This window comes from Colletotrichum costaricense (assembly GCF_030867565.1).
Source record: "Colletotrichum costaricense strain IMI 309622 chromosome Unknown Scaffold_27.1, whole genome shotgun sequence".
NCBI lineage: Eukaryota > Fungi > Ascomycota > Sordariomycetes > Glomerellales > Glomerellaceae > Colletotrichum > Colletotrichum costaricense.
The window spans coordinates 202,554-217,751 of NW_026848256.1; the positions used below are offsets into that span (position 1 = coordinate 202,554).

Below are 15,198 nucleotides of genomic sequence, written 5' to 3' on the forward strand. Positions count from 1 at the left end.
GGGTTAGGTAGGCCAGGTTGGTAGGTAATCCTGCTGTTTGAGTCTCTCAGCCTTGGACGTGGAGTTGACATGGGGTCGGCAGTTGGTTCTATGGGATAGGGATCGTGATATCAGTGTACACGCTCATACTCCCCCTGGCTTTCTTCCCTACCTCTACGCGCCCGCGCACTCCCGCGCGCGTCCGTCGTGATAGAAGGGTATCTTGCGACCGGAATATTTATCAGGTATCTGAAACCACGACCTGGTCTTCCACCTAGCCCGCCTACTGCATCAGCCCGATCCATTCTTCCAGATACGTCACGGGCTAGAAAGAGAAGAAGCCAGCTCTCCAAACGCGTATCAGAACGCAAGACCAGGCTGTCGACGTTGAAGCATTTCGCATCCCACACGGCCCTAATCTATTCACGACTGTTCACTGTGTGGGGTTGGGGAGGGTTTCGAACGCCAAGGCACCCAGACTGGACTTATACCACTTGGACGCTATGCGGCCGCATGCTTGCAGGTGGATTTGAGATGGGAGGTGATGGTTTTGTGTATATTGGATTCTTCTCTCAGCCCTTTTTGGAGGGTCTTGTTTAATCCGCTTTTTTGGCGTTCAGTGTTTGGCGAGGGATAGGTGCGACGTTGAGGCGTGGGTTTGGGGTTCTATTTTCTGTTTTTGGCTCCTGTTAGATGTTACTCTCCCGTCTGGACGAGGTTTAGTTTGCGGGGTGAATGTAAGTACAGCTTCAGGAGCATTATGGAAGAAGAACAGGAAGGCTGAGAAGGGGTTCTAGAACTTCTTTTCTTAGATGGTGTCACCGCAGAGGGTGAATGTTTGACGGCATCTGCCGATTTGGACCCTTTTCCAAGAAAAGGCATTCAAACCGCCTGATTTTCTGCGCCTATGCTCGTCCCATCATGCCACATTTCTTAGGAGGGCTGTTATGCTATGAAGACTGATATGTTAGTAGGAGTGATATGTGCCTGAATTTACAGAGGTTTAGAGTAGATGATTTTCTCTTGGAAGTGGAGGGGAGCACGGGGTCCGGGGTCTGGGGTATCGGACCTTTTGCGGGCGCGGAGGTTCGGGCCGGGGAGGGAGGTTAGGGGCCGGTTCTCCGGGGAACAGAAGAAAGTGTCTTCCGGTTCCGGTTCGGTGCCCGCGGTCCTTCGATTTCGCGGTGGCTGAGGTAGGATGAGTCTAGGGCTAGGCGGACAGTGTGTTGTTGGTAGTCTGGCGCTGTATACGAATCAATGGATGTGGTCGGGGGTAGGGAAATCGGCTCTCCGGAGTTTGGATCAAGTCAAATCCATTTCTTCATCCACAAGCTTCTGTTGGACATGTCTTTGGATCATGTACGAAGAAGCAGGGATGATAGATGTTTGATGATGCATGTCTAACACTGATGCCTTCTGGCAGACTTTCTCGTCTCCCGCTCCTTATTCCTAATGTGACCATGATGAGAGCACACCGATGACACTCAGCGGCGTAATGGCTCGAACTCGTAAATGGTTATTAGCGCAACCAATGAGTGACTCCTCAGCGAAGGTGTTCGCTCTTGACCTCTATTGTAGCGCTGTTAATATGACTTCCTCTTTGGCTATCGAGCTGCAGACGTTCGACCCTGGAGCAAGCCAAGCTACCGTAGTCCGGATCCTTGCCTCCCGCAACTAAACTCTTTGAATGGTGGTGACGATGAGGAGAACTCTCTCAAAGAAACCAGTGTATTTGACTCATAATCTAGCAGAGTAAGGTGATTTGAGCGCAGAGGGCCGACAAGGGCCGTGATGACAAAGATTTCAACTGCCGGTCGGCCGTGTGGAAGCCCATACTTGAAGAGCAAGTGAACTTCAACCGGCTAAACAGTGACAGATACACAGAAACAACGCTTATAAGAGCATAAGAATCAGTTCAAACAAGTCCACCTAGCGATAGGCCTTCTGGCTGGACCTCATAGTTCACCCATTCCACAGAGTTGCTCAGTCCGGGGGGCAGAGGCAGGAAAGCTCGGTGGCCTTGATATCAAAGTATGTCTGAACAGCTACAGTCACTGTGCAATAGCGAGTCTGCATTATCCAACTTCAAGATCTGAAGGGTGTTTCTGCAGTAGTGTTTTCCTGCGAGAAGATTCGGTATAGACGATTCGTCATGCTTTCCATGACGAGATGTGTAAATGACGGGGCCCAACCCTCTGACAAGACCATTATTTCTTGTGTTATATCATACCGGGAATGCATATTCTCCATGTAGGAGCCCTCAAGATGCATAGAGGGCGCGACTTGAGGCGCCGGTGCTGATCCCCAGACCGATTCCGGAGAACCAGCAGATCATAATCAACTTGCACTCAACGCAGTGACACATACGACCATACCCATTGGAAAACTCGGGATCCCGTCCGCTCTCCCATAGATAAGCCAATGAGGGCCGGATTAGTAGTTGGGTCGGTGACGACCAGCGAATACCTGGTGTTGTATGTTTTTTGGTTGATGCGCTTTGAAGCGTTCCATTTTGGTGGTTCACGATGTTGTTTGCCCCCACTTCCACGTCCACTCCTGCCGAGGTGATACAACGGGACGTCAAAATCCAGAGGAGTTTTTAATGAACAAAACTTTGATAATGATGATTGTTTTTTTGGGGGGGTTTCTTTTGAGTAAAGTATACTATTTACTGACTTGATTTCGTTCTTTGGTGGAGGTAAAGACCGTGTTGTGTTGTTGAAGAGACTGATCCAAGGCAACACTAACTATTCATGATGGACTATAGAAGTCCAAATAATTTGATATGCGCACACGTAGCGCATACAGTACCCTCCAGTTCATAAGATACCCATAAGAGAAAATTGTGACCGCGTTCGACACCTCTGGCTGGCGGCTCAGGTCGCATGCCATCAAGGCGACTTGGGTATGTGCCGAAGAGCAGTGGGCTGGCTGAGTGATCTCCACACCAATTTGCATATGAAAACGTCCGCTTGCCACTGAGTGAGTACACGAGCTCATTTCCCTGTTCTATAAAGTCTTTCAAGTCTTTCATTCTCCTCTATAAACTCGAGATCCTTTTGTGCGGCGGTTTCGGCAGTCTTGGTTTTTTTGAACTCTAACATATCGACAAATCTCTGGTTTAGTGTCTTTGGTTTCTCCGGGTCTTGTACTATGCCACGGTTTTTTTCATGTTCGGTCACAGCCTTTGTCATTCGCTCAATTATTGCACGGTCAGAATCATGTCCCTCGGCTCCCTCAGCGGAAGAGCTTCCGTCTCCAGCCATGCTTTTGTCGCTCGAGTGATTATAAAGGTTTCAGGAGGCTGATTCTGGTGAAGGGAGACGCTTGATTCTTTTCTGTTGGCAATGACAAGGTTGCTAGCTTTGGTTGGCTTTTGCTTTTTGTCGTTATTTCTCGTAGTCGAGCGAGCTGTGGTGCTGAACTAAAGAGATTCATTAGCAGGTGTCCTTCCGGCGTACGTGCAGATCCACCAACGATTTATAGATGATTTGATGCAAGGAGTCCAAAGTGTATGGGGCAGAATTCCAGTGAATAACACATGGTAGCAGGCGGTTCATAGGCTTTTATGGCCGGAATGCCTAGGGCCTGGGACGAGACGTGGCGGCTGCTTTGGTGAAGCTGAATAGCTGACTTGGAAGACAATGGTGGCAGCGCCAGGTGACTCTATGAACAGTGGCAAATGGAGTCTTTCAAAGGCTGAATAGAAAATCATGAAAAAAAGGGGGGGGGGGGGGGATCATTCCTAGCCATCGTTCGCCCAACGAAAGGTGAAAGGGGAACTTCCTTTGTCAGTGAACAACGTCAGGGTCAGAGCTGGAAATACATTGCCAGCAAGATGACTGGCGAGTATTCATGACGAAGTTCTTTGACTGCCACAGGCATGTTCTTCCGCCTTAACAGTGTACTTTGCCTACACGACATCCACCTAGGCCCCATGGCTTCAGCCTGGTAGAGAAGGTCTTGAGGAAACAAGAAAGAAACTTAATCTTTGAATGATACTGTTGCCATACAGGTCAGCAGGGCATGGCCGTCCGGCTGATGCGAAGCTCAGTAATTGTGTGTTGAAATGGGTGATTGGGCTGTAGACAGGAGAAGAAATAGGCGAAGCCCATCGGGCCTTTCGAAGTGAAAGTAGGTGGCAAGGCCAGTCGCATAGCCTATGCCGCCGTCATGTTGCCATTTTCTTATCACTATTTCACAGTAAAACGCAGACTCTCTTTACTGAGCATTCAAGATCTTTTATCATGCGGTCCTCAACATCTTTGCCTGTTGCTCTTTTGCAAGGAATGTGGATGAGTGAGGTATGCTGATAAGTATCAGTTTATGGGAACCCAATCATGGCAAATTCTCACTGGGACAAGTTGGATACGCTCAGAATTGCCCCAGTCTCATCTTCCACGATGCGACACCTCGACTGTGTCTAACCCACATCTCGCTTGTGGTCCAGATAGCTTGATAAAGCGCATGTCGTACCCCTGTCTCTGTTTCCTCGAAGATGTTCAGTCTCTTGGCCCGCAAAAAGGCCTGCCGATATGGGAAGAAAGAGGGAGGTCTACTGCGGACTTGTAGTACAGCAGTGGCAACGACGAACTGGGTCGATGAATAGTGATGAAAGACTGAAGGAAAAGAGGAAGGCAAGGGTCGCCCTCAAACCCAGCATGGGATATGTTTGGTGTGGCTGTTTGCTTGGGGTTTAATGTCGGTGGATCGTGGCCATTCAACGGACTAGCTTCCGACAGCCGCGAACTTGCCAAGGAGACAGGTAATCAAATTGCACCGAACCGTCCTCCTGGCGAACAAAGTCATTTGTCTCGTGAGTCTGAAGTCATCCTCTGGAGCCTCGCATGACTCCGTTACTTCTAGTACAACTAGGGAAAGAGAAATAGATTCTCGCTGAGATTTGTAGATTGGTACTCAGGTGGCCCGGGCCAGGGCGGTGGAAATGCAGCTTGGTGAGCATGTGTTTCTGAATGTGTGACACCCCCCACCCCCTTCTGGATTATTGCCAGGCGCCTTCTGTTACGACTGAACTCTGTTTTTGAACAGCATGAACTTGTATCAATAGATCAGCGCTAATCGTGTACGTAGTAAGGGGTCACTCATCGGTTGCGAAATATGGCGACCAGAAAGGGCGATTCTGGAACCTGAATGGCAAATCTAATCCCGTTTCTTGCTCTACATATCAATGAAAAATCTGCGTTCTCTACCTTAACACTAGACATCATCCTTATCAGAAGCCGTCACGACGAGACGTGGCAGGTAGTGATGAACCTCTGTTGACCCCTAGGAAGACCCTCTCGACGACGTCAGACCCCTCTGCGGCACATACGGCATCACAGAGTCGGCGAAGACCGACAGGCCCGACATCACGACGACATGGAATCTACACCAGCGTGCTCGGTATGTACGGTATCTCGGCGCCACCGCAGTGATGAAGTGCTGTGTTTTGGTACCACACTACCAATGGTATGCCCAGGCCAAGGCCGGCACAACGACGCCCTCATTGATATGCTCAGCATTCCGCAGCTGGTACCATCAGTTCCATGGTTCCGAATCCCCGAGCTTCGTATGATGGGAGATGTAAGTAGACGCCAGCAACGGCTTATCGTTCAGATCGGTAATATTACGACGATGCCCTTGGTCTATCGACCGCCTCTTCAAACCACCACATTCGGATGATTACGACGAAAAGCCCCTGATTACCAGGCATAGTCTGACGGTATAGAATACAGCGAGTATTGGAACAGATAGGAAACAAATGGTACATCCTATAGTTGCGCTTATGTTACTCATAGATAGGTCTGAGATCCAGGCATCTAGCCCTTCTCGTTGGATTCCTTATCTCTTCTTCCATGTAGAGACAAGACCACGACGTTGAATCTCTCTGACGCTCTTAGTGGCATTGCTGGGCACCAAGTTCCCTTTTCCTGTAACATCGTTCCAACAAGACTGTCCATTTGTAGCTCGCCCGACCATGGCAACACTTGGAACGACATGGCTCAATTACGCCTCAAAAGTGATGCTCCCGTGTTCTCCTCTACGCGGCAATATCTTTGCCGTGTCTGATCCGTTGATCGCTAGCAGTCTATATTGCTTCTGCCAGAACGGCTCGGGTATTGTGTGAATAAGGTGGCTGTAATCCAACAGTTCCGTACCTGATTTTCTATCCTTAAGTTCTGCTTTTATCGTGATTTGGTCCTTCAAGTCTTTAGAAACATTCTCAAGCTATGCCGAACTCTTTTTTCGGCACTAGGGAACGCCTTATCACTCCCCACTTCAGCGCCTCACGCACGCATCGCGTATCCAAGGGCAGATCAAGGTCCTCGGGTACGAATGAATGTTAAGAATAAATTTTTTTGGATCTTTTTCAGAGGTTTTCAACTGACTGCATAATTATGCTAATTACAGGACCCTGACAAGAAGACCCTGACAAGAAAGTTGCGGAGTCGCTGTGAGGGACTATGTCGAGCAAATTCTTCCTAGCCATGACGCATACTTGTATAACCGGCAATTGCTTGACTCCCAGATGTTTCAAGTCCAAGCTAGGAACCAGAGGGCCGGGTGCCCATCGTCTTGCTCTGTATAGGAGTTTTGACCAAGTCGTATGCAAATTTGGCTCTAATTCTTTTTCGCCGCCTCGTCAATCGTGATCTGCATTTGCGCTAGTTTCTTCGCTGCCTCCGCGATCTGCGCCGCGTCTGAGGGTTGGGGCCCTCTATTTGCTATTTCATTGAGAGCCTGAATCATCTCGTCGGTTGATTTGCTTCCAGACATGTTTGTCGTCGGTCTAGGGACGAACAAGGTCGTTCCTGAAGAGGATGAGGTAGCGTGGGAGGAGTAGTCAGGGGCTCTTGACGTTGGCGGGTGGTTAGAGACTCTTGTCCAAATCTGGAGCGTAAAGAAGATGTGGCATCAAGTGCAGTGTCAAGATAGCGTTGTCTCTGTGCAGAAGATTCGAAGCAAAAGGATGATACTTTTTCGGAAGAGAGTGTGTGAATAGGAACAAGGAGGACGGGGCCGGACGCTCGGTCTTATAATCGGCAATTTAAAGACCTGGAACCTCGCAGCAAGGTAAACATCATGAATGAGCAGCTGGGAGGGGAAGGCAAGCTCCCATAAGCGAATAAGACTCGGAATTCAGTGGTTGTACCGTCAAGATAATTCGACAAACGATGACAGATGGAGTTGCCTCAGAGGATAAAGAGTGAAGGAGAATTCCCTCAAGCGTAGTGTTCGAGGTTTACTGCGCCGTTTTGCGTCTGTTATTTAGGTCGGTAAAACAGTGCTATTCAGAGATGAACAGCCTTTGCCCAAGTGACCCAGATGACCGTCTATTCTCGTTCATAAAAGCTTTCCAATGGATCTTGGGGTTACACGGAGGCGGCTATATTGCCATCAAAGCAATCAAGAGAATGTCCATGGTGTACCTGTCAATCGTCATAGACGCATAACCGCCTGATACAAACGCTTCTTCTTCTTCACAGCATAAATTTCAGCTCAGTGAAGGTAATGACTGTCATTGAGGGTAATGACTGCGTTATGAGAGATGTATGCCGGTAAATACTGTCTAAGGTAGTCATGACAAACGCATAGATCTAAATAACTTGATGTACGCGCACGCTATAAAGACTAGATACCCAGCGGCCTAGATTTCTTTTGGCCAAGACAACTTGAATGCAGGCCGTGGAGAAGCGAATTGACTGACCATGCCCTGGCTTTCTGTCAGAATGATTTGCTTCCTGCCCAATGTGCTGTTTCATTCTTTCTTCTGTGCCAGTTCTAACTGTTCCTTTTCTTCCTCCGCCGCCTTCAATTGCTTCTCAAGCCGCTCCATTCTAGCTTTAATTTCCTCCATATCCTTCCGCGCATCTTCAATATCCGCGTTAAGGTCGTCTATTCTGTCGTAAAGTCTGTCCAATTCTAAGGTTGATGGGCCAGCCATGTCTTCGTCGCTCGAGTGACTTTCAAGGTTGTAAGAGAGTGATAAGCGGGAGAAGGAGACGTGATTATCCCTTTCCTTTTTTGGTGACTTATAGCTGCTATACTTGGAGTTCTTGTACTTTTTGTTGCTCTTCCTTGCTCTTGATCAAGCTGTTGTGCTGAAATGAGTAGATGTGGTTCAGTTCTGTCGTGTGGAGTAGTGTTGTAGGGCGTGGATGTAGCGGCTGTGTGTAGACGATCTGAGATAATGAGTTCAAAGCGCGTGCGGCAGAATCTCAACGACAGAAGATGGACCGCGGTTATTCGTAGGTCCTTATAGTCGATCGTATGATAACCTAGAACCTTAAGAGCAAGGTATTGTGGAATAGGGTCTACAGTTGACAGCTATTCTAGATCAGCTGAACTGGAGCGGTGGTAGCGGAATAAGGCGGTTCCATGAACAAAGATAGAGAAAGTTTGTAAGTGGATCTGAAAAGTCTAAGGGAGGGATCTGTCAGGTACAATACACACTGCGGCTCTTTGATGTTCGTGCGGCGCATCTGGTTACCTAAAGATGACCATCATCCACGAAATGGAAACAAGCAAGCACACCGAATTTACTTGGAATTTTAGATTCAAACACGCATAGACCATGAAACTACTGCAAAGGCGTCCGGGTGAATGTTCATGGTAAGGCCCTTTGACTGCTGCAAACATGGGCTCATAGCTAAGAAGTGTTCTTTGTCTACACAGCAAACTGGGGCCATGGCTTTGGTGCGGTAGAGGAATCATGTGGAAATGAGGGGCAAAAGTGATGTTACATTGGAGATACCCACTGATAAAGCATTCAAGGCCTTCATTCTGTGGTCTCAAGCTTGCTTCTTGCTCTACATTGAAAGAGCGAGAGTGCTGATGTTCGTATCCATCTCAAATAATACCACCCAGCCATGACCACCCTCAAAATGAAACGGATTAGAAGCATGTTCCTAAAGTCATTCCAGCTCCATCTTCAAGGAATGATGCCTCATCAGTACCCGGGTCATATCTCACCGGCAGTGTAGATTGCCTAACTCCACTCGCTTTTTTTCAGTGAAAGCTAAAAGCTAGAAAACCATTAAAAGTAGCGTCAAAGAATTTACATGCACACTGAAATGAGGACGTAATTCGAGAGTTCACAGAGGAGTTGGATGGGTGAGCTCCCTGGATAATAGTCATCCACCTTCATCTGGATGTTTCTGTCAAGTGCTCTCGCACCGACATGAACGTAAGCCAAGGGAAACCCACGAACACGGCTTTTTCCTTGAAGAAGCCTTTCAGAGTGTTCTGTGATCATCCGATGGCGGTGAAGCTCCGGTAAGGTAGGCGCCTAAATGATTGTTCCTGTCGGACGATTCTTCGGCCGGTGACATGCACACCACACTTCCGATTGATTCTTAAATCGTCCATAGGTGATGGAGGTGTCCTATCTTTCTCACCAAAGCAGGAGGAACACGTTATGAATGATATTCGAAGACAATGACGTGGGAAGAGCCAAGTGATAAGTAGCGATGTGGCTTGTTGAACAGGTATCCTTTGTTGTCATAAGTCTGTTATGTACCCCTTTACTGCGGCCAGACCTGGTTCTTGGACACCATCATGGCACACCATTGCTCAAGGATCTACCTCGATTATTCAACTATACTCAACGACCGCACCATCTACTCCCCTCATTAGGTTGTTCCCCTCAGTTTCTTTATCCAAATCAAAAACATGCGGAGAATGGCACCGAGCCCTCACCCCCTCCTCCCTCTTCCCAGTCCCAGCAACCAAAAAAAAACCAACCAAGCCTCGGCCACGCCTCATTGATCTTCCTCCGCGTGCTCCCATGGGTCATTCTCTCAAACCCATTTGTAAGCGAATGCCTACAAAGGTTGTTATACAGCGTCGCGAAATGAATCGGCTGATCGATGTAGGTGCTGGCACCGTCGGCGCTCATGTCCTCATGCCGGATGATAGCCTTAGCAACGACCTCGGCCTGGTCCGCACAAGCGCCGTCGTCCTTGAGGGTTTGGAGGGTGTTGAAGCCGCCGCAGATGTCAAAGGAAATGCGAGTTGCGGCGAGCTTTTGGCGTAGATTGTGACGAGCATCACGGCAAGACTGTTATCCATCCGTTGAGACTAACTCCGCCTTGGCACATATTGAGTTGGTAGGCAATGAAGACCCTTCATGGACGTCACGTTCAGCTCGAACATGATCCTGCACAAGATACAGGCAGGATATATCAAAAGTGGAAGCTAACAATTCAACGAAGAAGCCATCATCGAGGCGAGGAATCATACTCGACTCGGGAGCTGCAACATCATGCCGGATCCCTCACGTCATACCTCGGGATCTGCAAATGAGTCGAAGTCACTCGTCATCGGGATGAGAATCGACTGCTGAGAAGTTTCATCTCTGGGTGACCACTGAAGACGTACATCTCCGTCCTTCTAGCTGCAGACCGCCGCTAGGCATCGTCTAGATACTCGGGGTCTCCCGCCCGCTAGACATGGCCCGCGAGCGGAAAGGCACCGGATCAAGGAGCAGTAACAGGAACTGAGATCACTTGCAGTCAGAATGATATGCCGCATAGCTACTCCCGCGCGTGCGAGTTGACTTCTCGATTGGCACATGGGCAAGAAGAGGTCAGTCATTGCTGGGCCGATGATGGTGTCGTGAGGGTAGGCGAGAACAGCCTGTTGTGGAGAGATCTAGACATACAGGGCATACAAGGCTTCGCTGCGTACACCTAGAATGAGGCCACGGCGATGGGGGCATGTGGCATGCACCTTGTTTCTATGGGCTCTGGTTAGCCAGGCCGGCGAAGGAGATCCTGTGGCAGGTGGTCATCGCTTGTATTGAGATTGTGTCTGCACTGGGGAATACTCCTATACTTCTTAATGTGAATGTGTCAACCCTTTGCAAGCAGATCCCGTCAGCAATTGGTGGCAAACCTTGTGCCTACAAGTAGGCGAATTTGGTTTAACGCAGTTCAAAGTGTATATTTCAACGACTCTCGATTGAGAGTACCCTAGGGTAATGCCAGTGGCTCAAAGCGTCGAGTCTAAACCCCGCGTGCGATGAAGAAGAAGTGTATCAGAAGCATTATCCGCAGTCGAGCAGGAGACAGAATGGCAGAGTACAAAAATAACAATTCAATCAGACAACTGGACTACGGCGGCGAATAGGCACTGCCGCCTTTACATCTTGCCCTTGCCCTTCCCGCGAGTCTCCAGCATGGGAAACTCCTCTTGCTCCTGCTGGATACCGAGGCTAGAGAAATCGCCGGCACCATTCTCTTGCAGACTCAGCCGCAAAGCCAGCTCCAAATCATCATCTCGTGGTGCAGGGTGGCTCGCGGATCCAGCACTACTGAGCAAGAGAGCCAACTCAAGGTCGTCGTCCCTAGGCGTGGCTTTGCTGGAAGAACCTGCTTTGGCGCCAGCGATAGGCTTGTAAGTTGCCGGGGGAGACATGGAGGGTGTTCTCTTTGTCGTCTTCTTCGCCGGTTTGGACTTGTACTTGATGGCAAACTCGAAATCACTGGAGCTGTTCTTGCGAGGAGACTGAGCCACATCGTCGGTAGCCTCCATCAGAGAAAGTCGAAGAGCTTGCTGGAGCTGCTGTTCGTACTCGTCTTCTTCCTCAACGACGGGAGGCGGGGGGGTAAAGCCAGTAATACTGGGCTCCGGTGTAACTGTGTCCACGGTACTTTCGCTGAAGGACGATACCGTGTCGAAGCTAGCATCGGCGGCAGAACCAGTGTCGCTGGCGCTAGTGCGACGCTGCTCCTCGAGCAGCAGTGTCTCCTGGGATATCATTTCCGCATATTGGAGAGCCTCCTCCTCGGTCAAGTCGCCAAAAGCGCCAACGCCAAATCTGTTGCGCAACCAGGCTTCTTCTTTAATGTCCTGTTCCTCCTCTCGCCGAAGCTCTGCAGTCTCTGCGGCAATGTAGCCAGAAACATTCCCGCCCTGGCGCCTAGTAGCAAGGCGGCCGTGAACATCGGCGTGTCGAAGCCGACGTTTACGACCAGGTGGCTGGTGAGTGGCGCTGTAAGACCAGTAACGCAGGAAGGCCCCGAAAGACGTAATACCACGCAACACAGTAGGATCAGGGTCGAGGTAGATGGCTCGAGCAGCTGAGTATGTATCGATCGGGAGCGCAGGGTTCATCGTCATCATGTGACGGGGTACTCGACCGTTGGAACGTCCATTGAGTGTACGGAGCGGCTCGAGCGAAGATGCCAGCGGGTCCCATGCTTGTACCAAGCCATCATTTCCGCCGTGTACCAGATACAAAGCCGTCAAGGCCAGGCAACTGATCTCGGGAGACTCTGTTTGAATGATGCGAAGAGGGGAGATGGTGGACATACTGCGCTGCTCGCGACAGTTCCAGACAACAACTGATCCGTCCTTGGTTCCGACAGCCAGCATACGGGTTCGCCGACCAGGAATTTCTGTCGACGATTCGGCAGTCTGTGGTGTCATTGTAGGAGTGGCAGCAGGTCTGGACCCAAATTGCAGAGGGTCTTCCGTTAATGTGAGAAGTGCGTGTGACGACAAATCAAGAGCCGACGCAGTGATCTCTGAACCTCCATAGTTGCCGAGTGACATTGTAGCAACGGCCCATTCATCCATGGAATTGAGCTTTGCCTGGGGCGTTAGCGAGCCGGACGAGATGGGTGTCACATCGCCCTTAACCACAGCCTTGGTAGGCTTGGGCTGGGACTGAGACTCATGCTTGTAGTCTCTTCCCGATCCAAATATTGACTGCTGCACTGGAGGGACATCCTGATAGACTGCAGCAGTATCTTCCACAGTGTCTGGAGTCTGTCGCGGCGTTTGGGACATGGCTCGGGCATAGCGAGTGACGCTCGGGGGATGTGTCTCCTCCAGCCCGCAATGAATAGAGACAATGACCTCCCCGGCGCCGCCGGCGTCATCGTTCGCAAAGTCGACCTCCAGTCTTCTTCGCATGTCCCAGCCATCACAGACCTTCCGGAAATGTGACGGCTTGTAACGGAGGAATTTTTCAATCTCACGGGCTTCCGCGACGAGTTGCTCTTTACTCAAGTTCATCGCGTCTGCGGGAGATCGAGGCGAATAAGCACCTCGGAGAGCATGCTTGTCGAACTCATCGGGCCGAGCCTGGCGACGGGAGTCGTCGATGAGCCGCCAGTAGACTGAGCGCCCGGCGAACCATGCGTTCTTGGTGACATCTTCGCCTTTAGATCGCTCCAGACTTGTCTTCGGCACGTCGACCAGGTAGAACACCTCTCCCAGGGCATTAAGAGCCACAGCCCATACGCGCTGGGCAGTCTTGCGCTTCTGGGTATACTGATCGTCGACTTTGATTGAGACGATCGGAACACCGGGGCTGAGCACCCATCGCGCTGTCATCTCGCCGTTGGGATGCCGCGGGCCACTTCCGTCTCCGTGGAGCGCATACGTAGTGACGATTCCGAGAGTTGAGCCGGTGATGATCCCGACCGTGGAGTGCGTAATGTTGGGTACAGCAGTGGATTTAGCAACCCAAACGGCCGAAATCGCTTCTGATAGTTCAGGGATCTTGGGAATATCGGGGTAGGTGTCGATTACGCCAGTGTCGCTACCAAGATACCGACCATGCATCTCATTGATCGGGCGGTAGTAGGCACGTCCGCCTGGAAAGCCTTCGCCGGAGAGCATGCCATAGGGCTGGCTGACATCCATGACGTTTGGGCAAGCGGCGGGTCCATCGCCAGCACCATATGGCTCAAGATTGGGAAACACCTCGTCCAGCTGTAGAATAGTGAAAGGGTCTCGGAATCCCCATTTCTCCACCTTGCCAATAAAAGAATCACTCAAGGTCGCGGCACCAAGGTCGGCAGTGCCGTGAATAACCCGGGGAGCCTTCTTGACAGTGAAGTCGGCATGGATGTGGGTCACAGCCCAGGGCAGCTTCGAGTTGTAGGTCAAGACAGCGCTTGTCTTCTTACTGCTTCGGCCAGATGCTCCAATGCCGCCAGGCTTAGCACCTGGTTTACCTCTGATGAGGCCCCTCAAAAGACGGGTTCGTAGGAGATATTCACTTCGCCACGTCGCAAGAGAAGTCAAGCGAGAAAAGTAGCGGGACTCTGAGCGAACGAATTCGAAAGAGTCATGGTCCAAGGGCCCTGCGCGATTCTGCTCGCCAGATTTTGTAGTCAGACTATCGTGACCCGGGAAGAATCGTAAAAAGGCCATTCGCCACGCATGGGGCGTCGTAACGAGCGAGTAGAAACGCTTCGACACCAAAGCTATCGCCGAGTGCGAATCGGGATGTAGGTGAGATAGGACGTGGGTCAACAACTCTACAACCATAGCGTTAGCGGGGGTTCAACTGCGATCCTCTGTCTTGTCCTGCATACCATTTGGAAAGTCTGTCAACTGCACGCTATCGGGTCGATTCTCAGATCGCTTGATGACCTTGAAGCCCAAAGCTTGACGGGGAGTAGACGGGGTTTGCGCATTTTCGTAATCAATCACTCGCTGGCCAGCGACGGCTGAATGGCTATCAACAGAAGCTGAATCGTCAAAACTCAGCCGGCGAAGCTTCTCGTCGAGCTGGGCAGCGCTGACGGCGTCGAATGAGTCACGGCGCCCTCCGTCTGGAACAGATCTTGGAGATGCACTGCCTGTCTCTTCGCGGCGAAGGACAGCGACGCCGTTGGGCTGCTGGCGCGAACAAAAGCCATGCTGGACTGAGGTAGTGGTGTCCGAGGGGTTATCTTGTTGATGTTGCGTTTCTGAAGACTCTGTCGGCCAATGTTGCATAAAGCTGTGGAACGGGAGGTCGTGGGCAGGTGGCGGGCGACTGTGCAAGGACAATGTGCACAGTCTTGGGAGATGAAGTTGATATGTTCGAGAGAACAAATTTGCGCGAAATGCGGGAGGATTGCGAATCGATTACGGCTTGAGGGTGTGATAACGTGTCTAATTCGTGTATGGTGCTTAAGTGAAGCTTTTCGTGGTCGCGTTTCGTGACGAAATGGCCTACAGTCGCGGGAGATTGCGGCGATGGAACATCCCCGGGCCGGTGCTTATCAGTGGCGGGGTGTAGCGGTTGTTCTTATCAGAATCTTCAATGCCGTCATCAACACCATCACCAAAACGTTTTGTCAGTCAGGTCCACTTGGACACATTGAACGAGCAGTAAATCATTCAATTGGTTGATATTCCTAGCTAATCGATCACACATGTGCCATCATGTCACGAATGTATTCGCTACTGCTACCACTTCAACTCGGTGCAGCA

The 15,198-nt window shown here is 50.5% G+C and overlaps 2 protein-coding genes across 2 annotated transcripts; one reads left to right on the plus strand and one right to left on the minus strand.

Annotated features, from left to right (window-relative positions):
- Window positions 1-9,799: 9,799 nt before the first annotated feature.
- CCOS01_16057 (uncharacterized protein) lies at window positions 9,800-10,015 on the plus strand (the record flags this gene model as incomplete). Its single annotated transcript, XM_060464195.1, has 1 exon — window positions 9,800-10,015. One exon carries the CDS (start codon window positions 9,800-9,802, stop codon window positions 10,013-10,015), a length of 216 nt encoding a protein of 71 aa, XP_060305250.1.
- A 1,106-nt stretch (window positions 10,016-11,121) lies between these two features.
- On the minus strand, window positions 11,122-14,718 carry CCOS01_16058 (F-box domain-containing protein; the record flags this gene model as incomplete). Its single annotated transcript, XM_060464196.1, has 2 exons — window positions 11,122-14,255; window positions 14,313-14,718. The coding sequence occupies 2 exons, from the start codon at window positions 14,716-14,718 to the stop codon at window positions 11,122-11,124; spliced, it is 3,540 nt and encodes a 1,179-aa protein (XP_060305251.1).
- Between the last annotated feature and the right edge of the window lie 480 nt (window positions 14,719-15,198).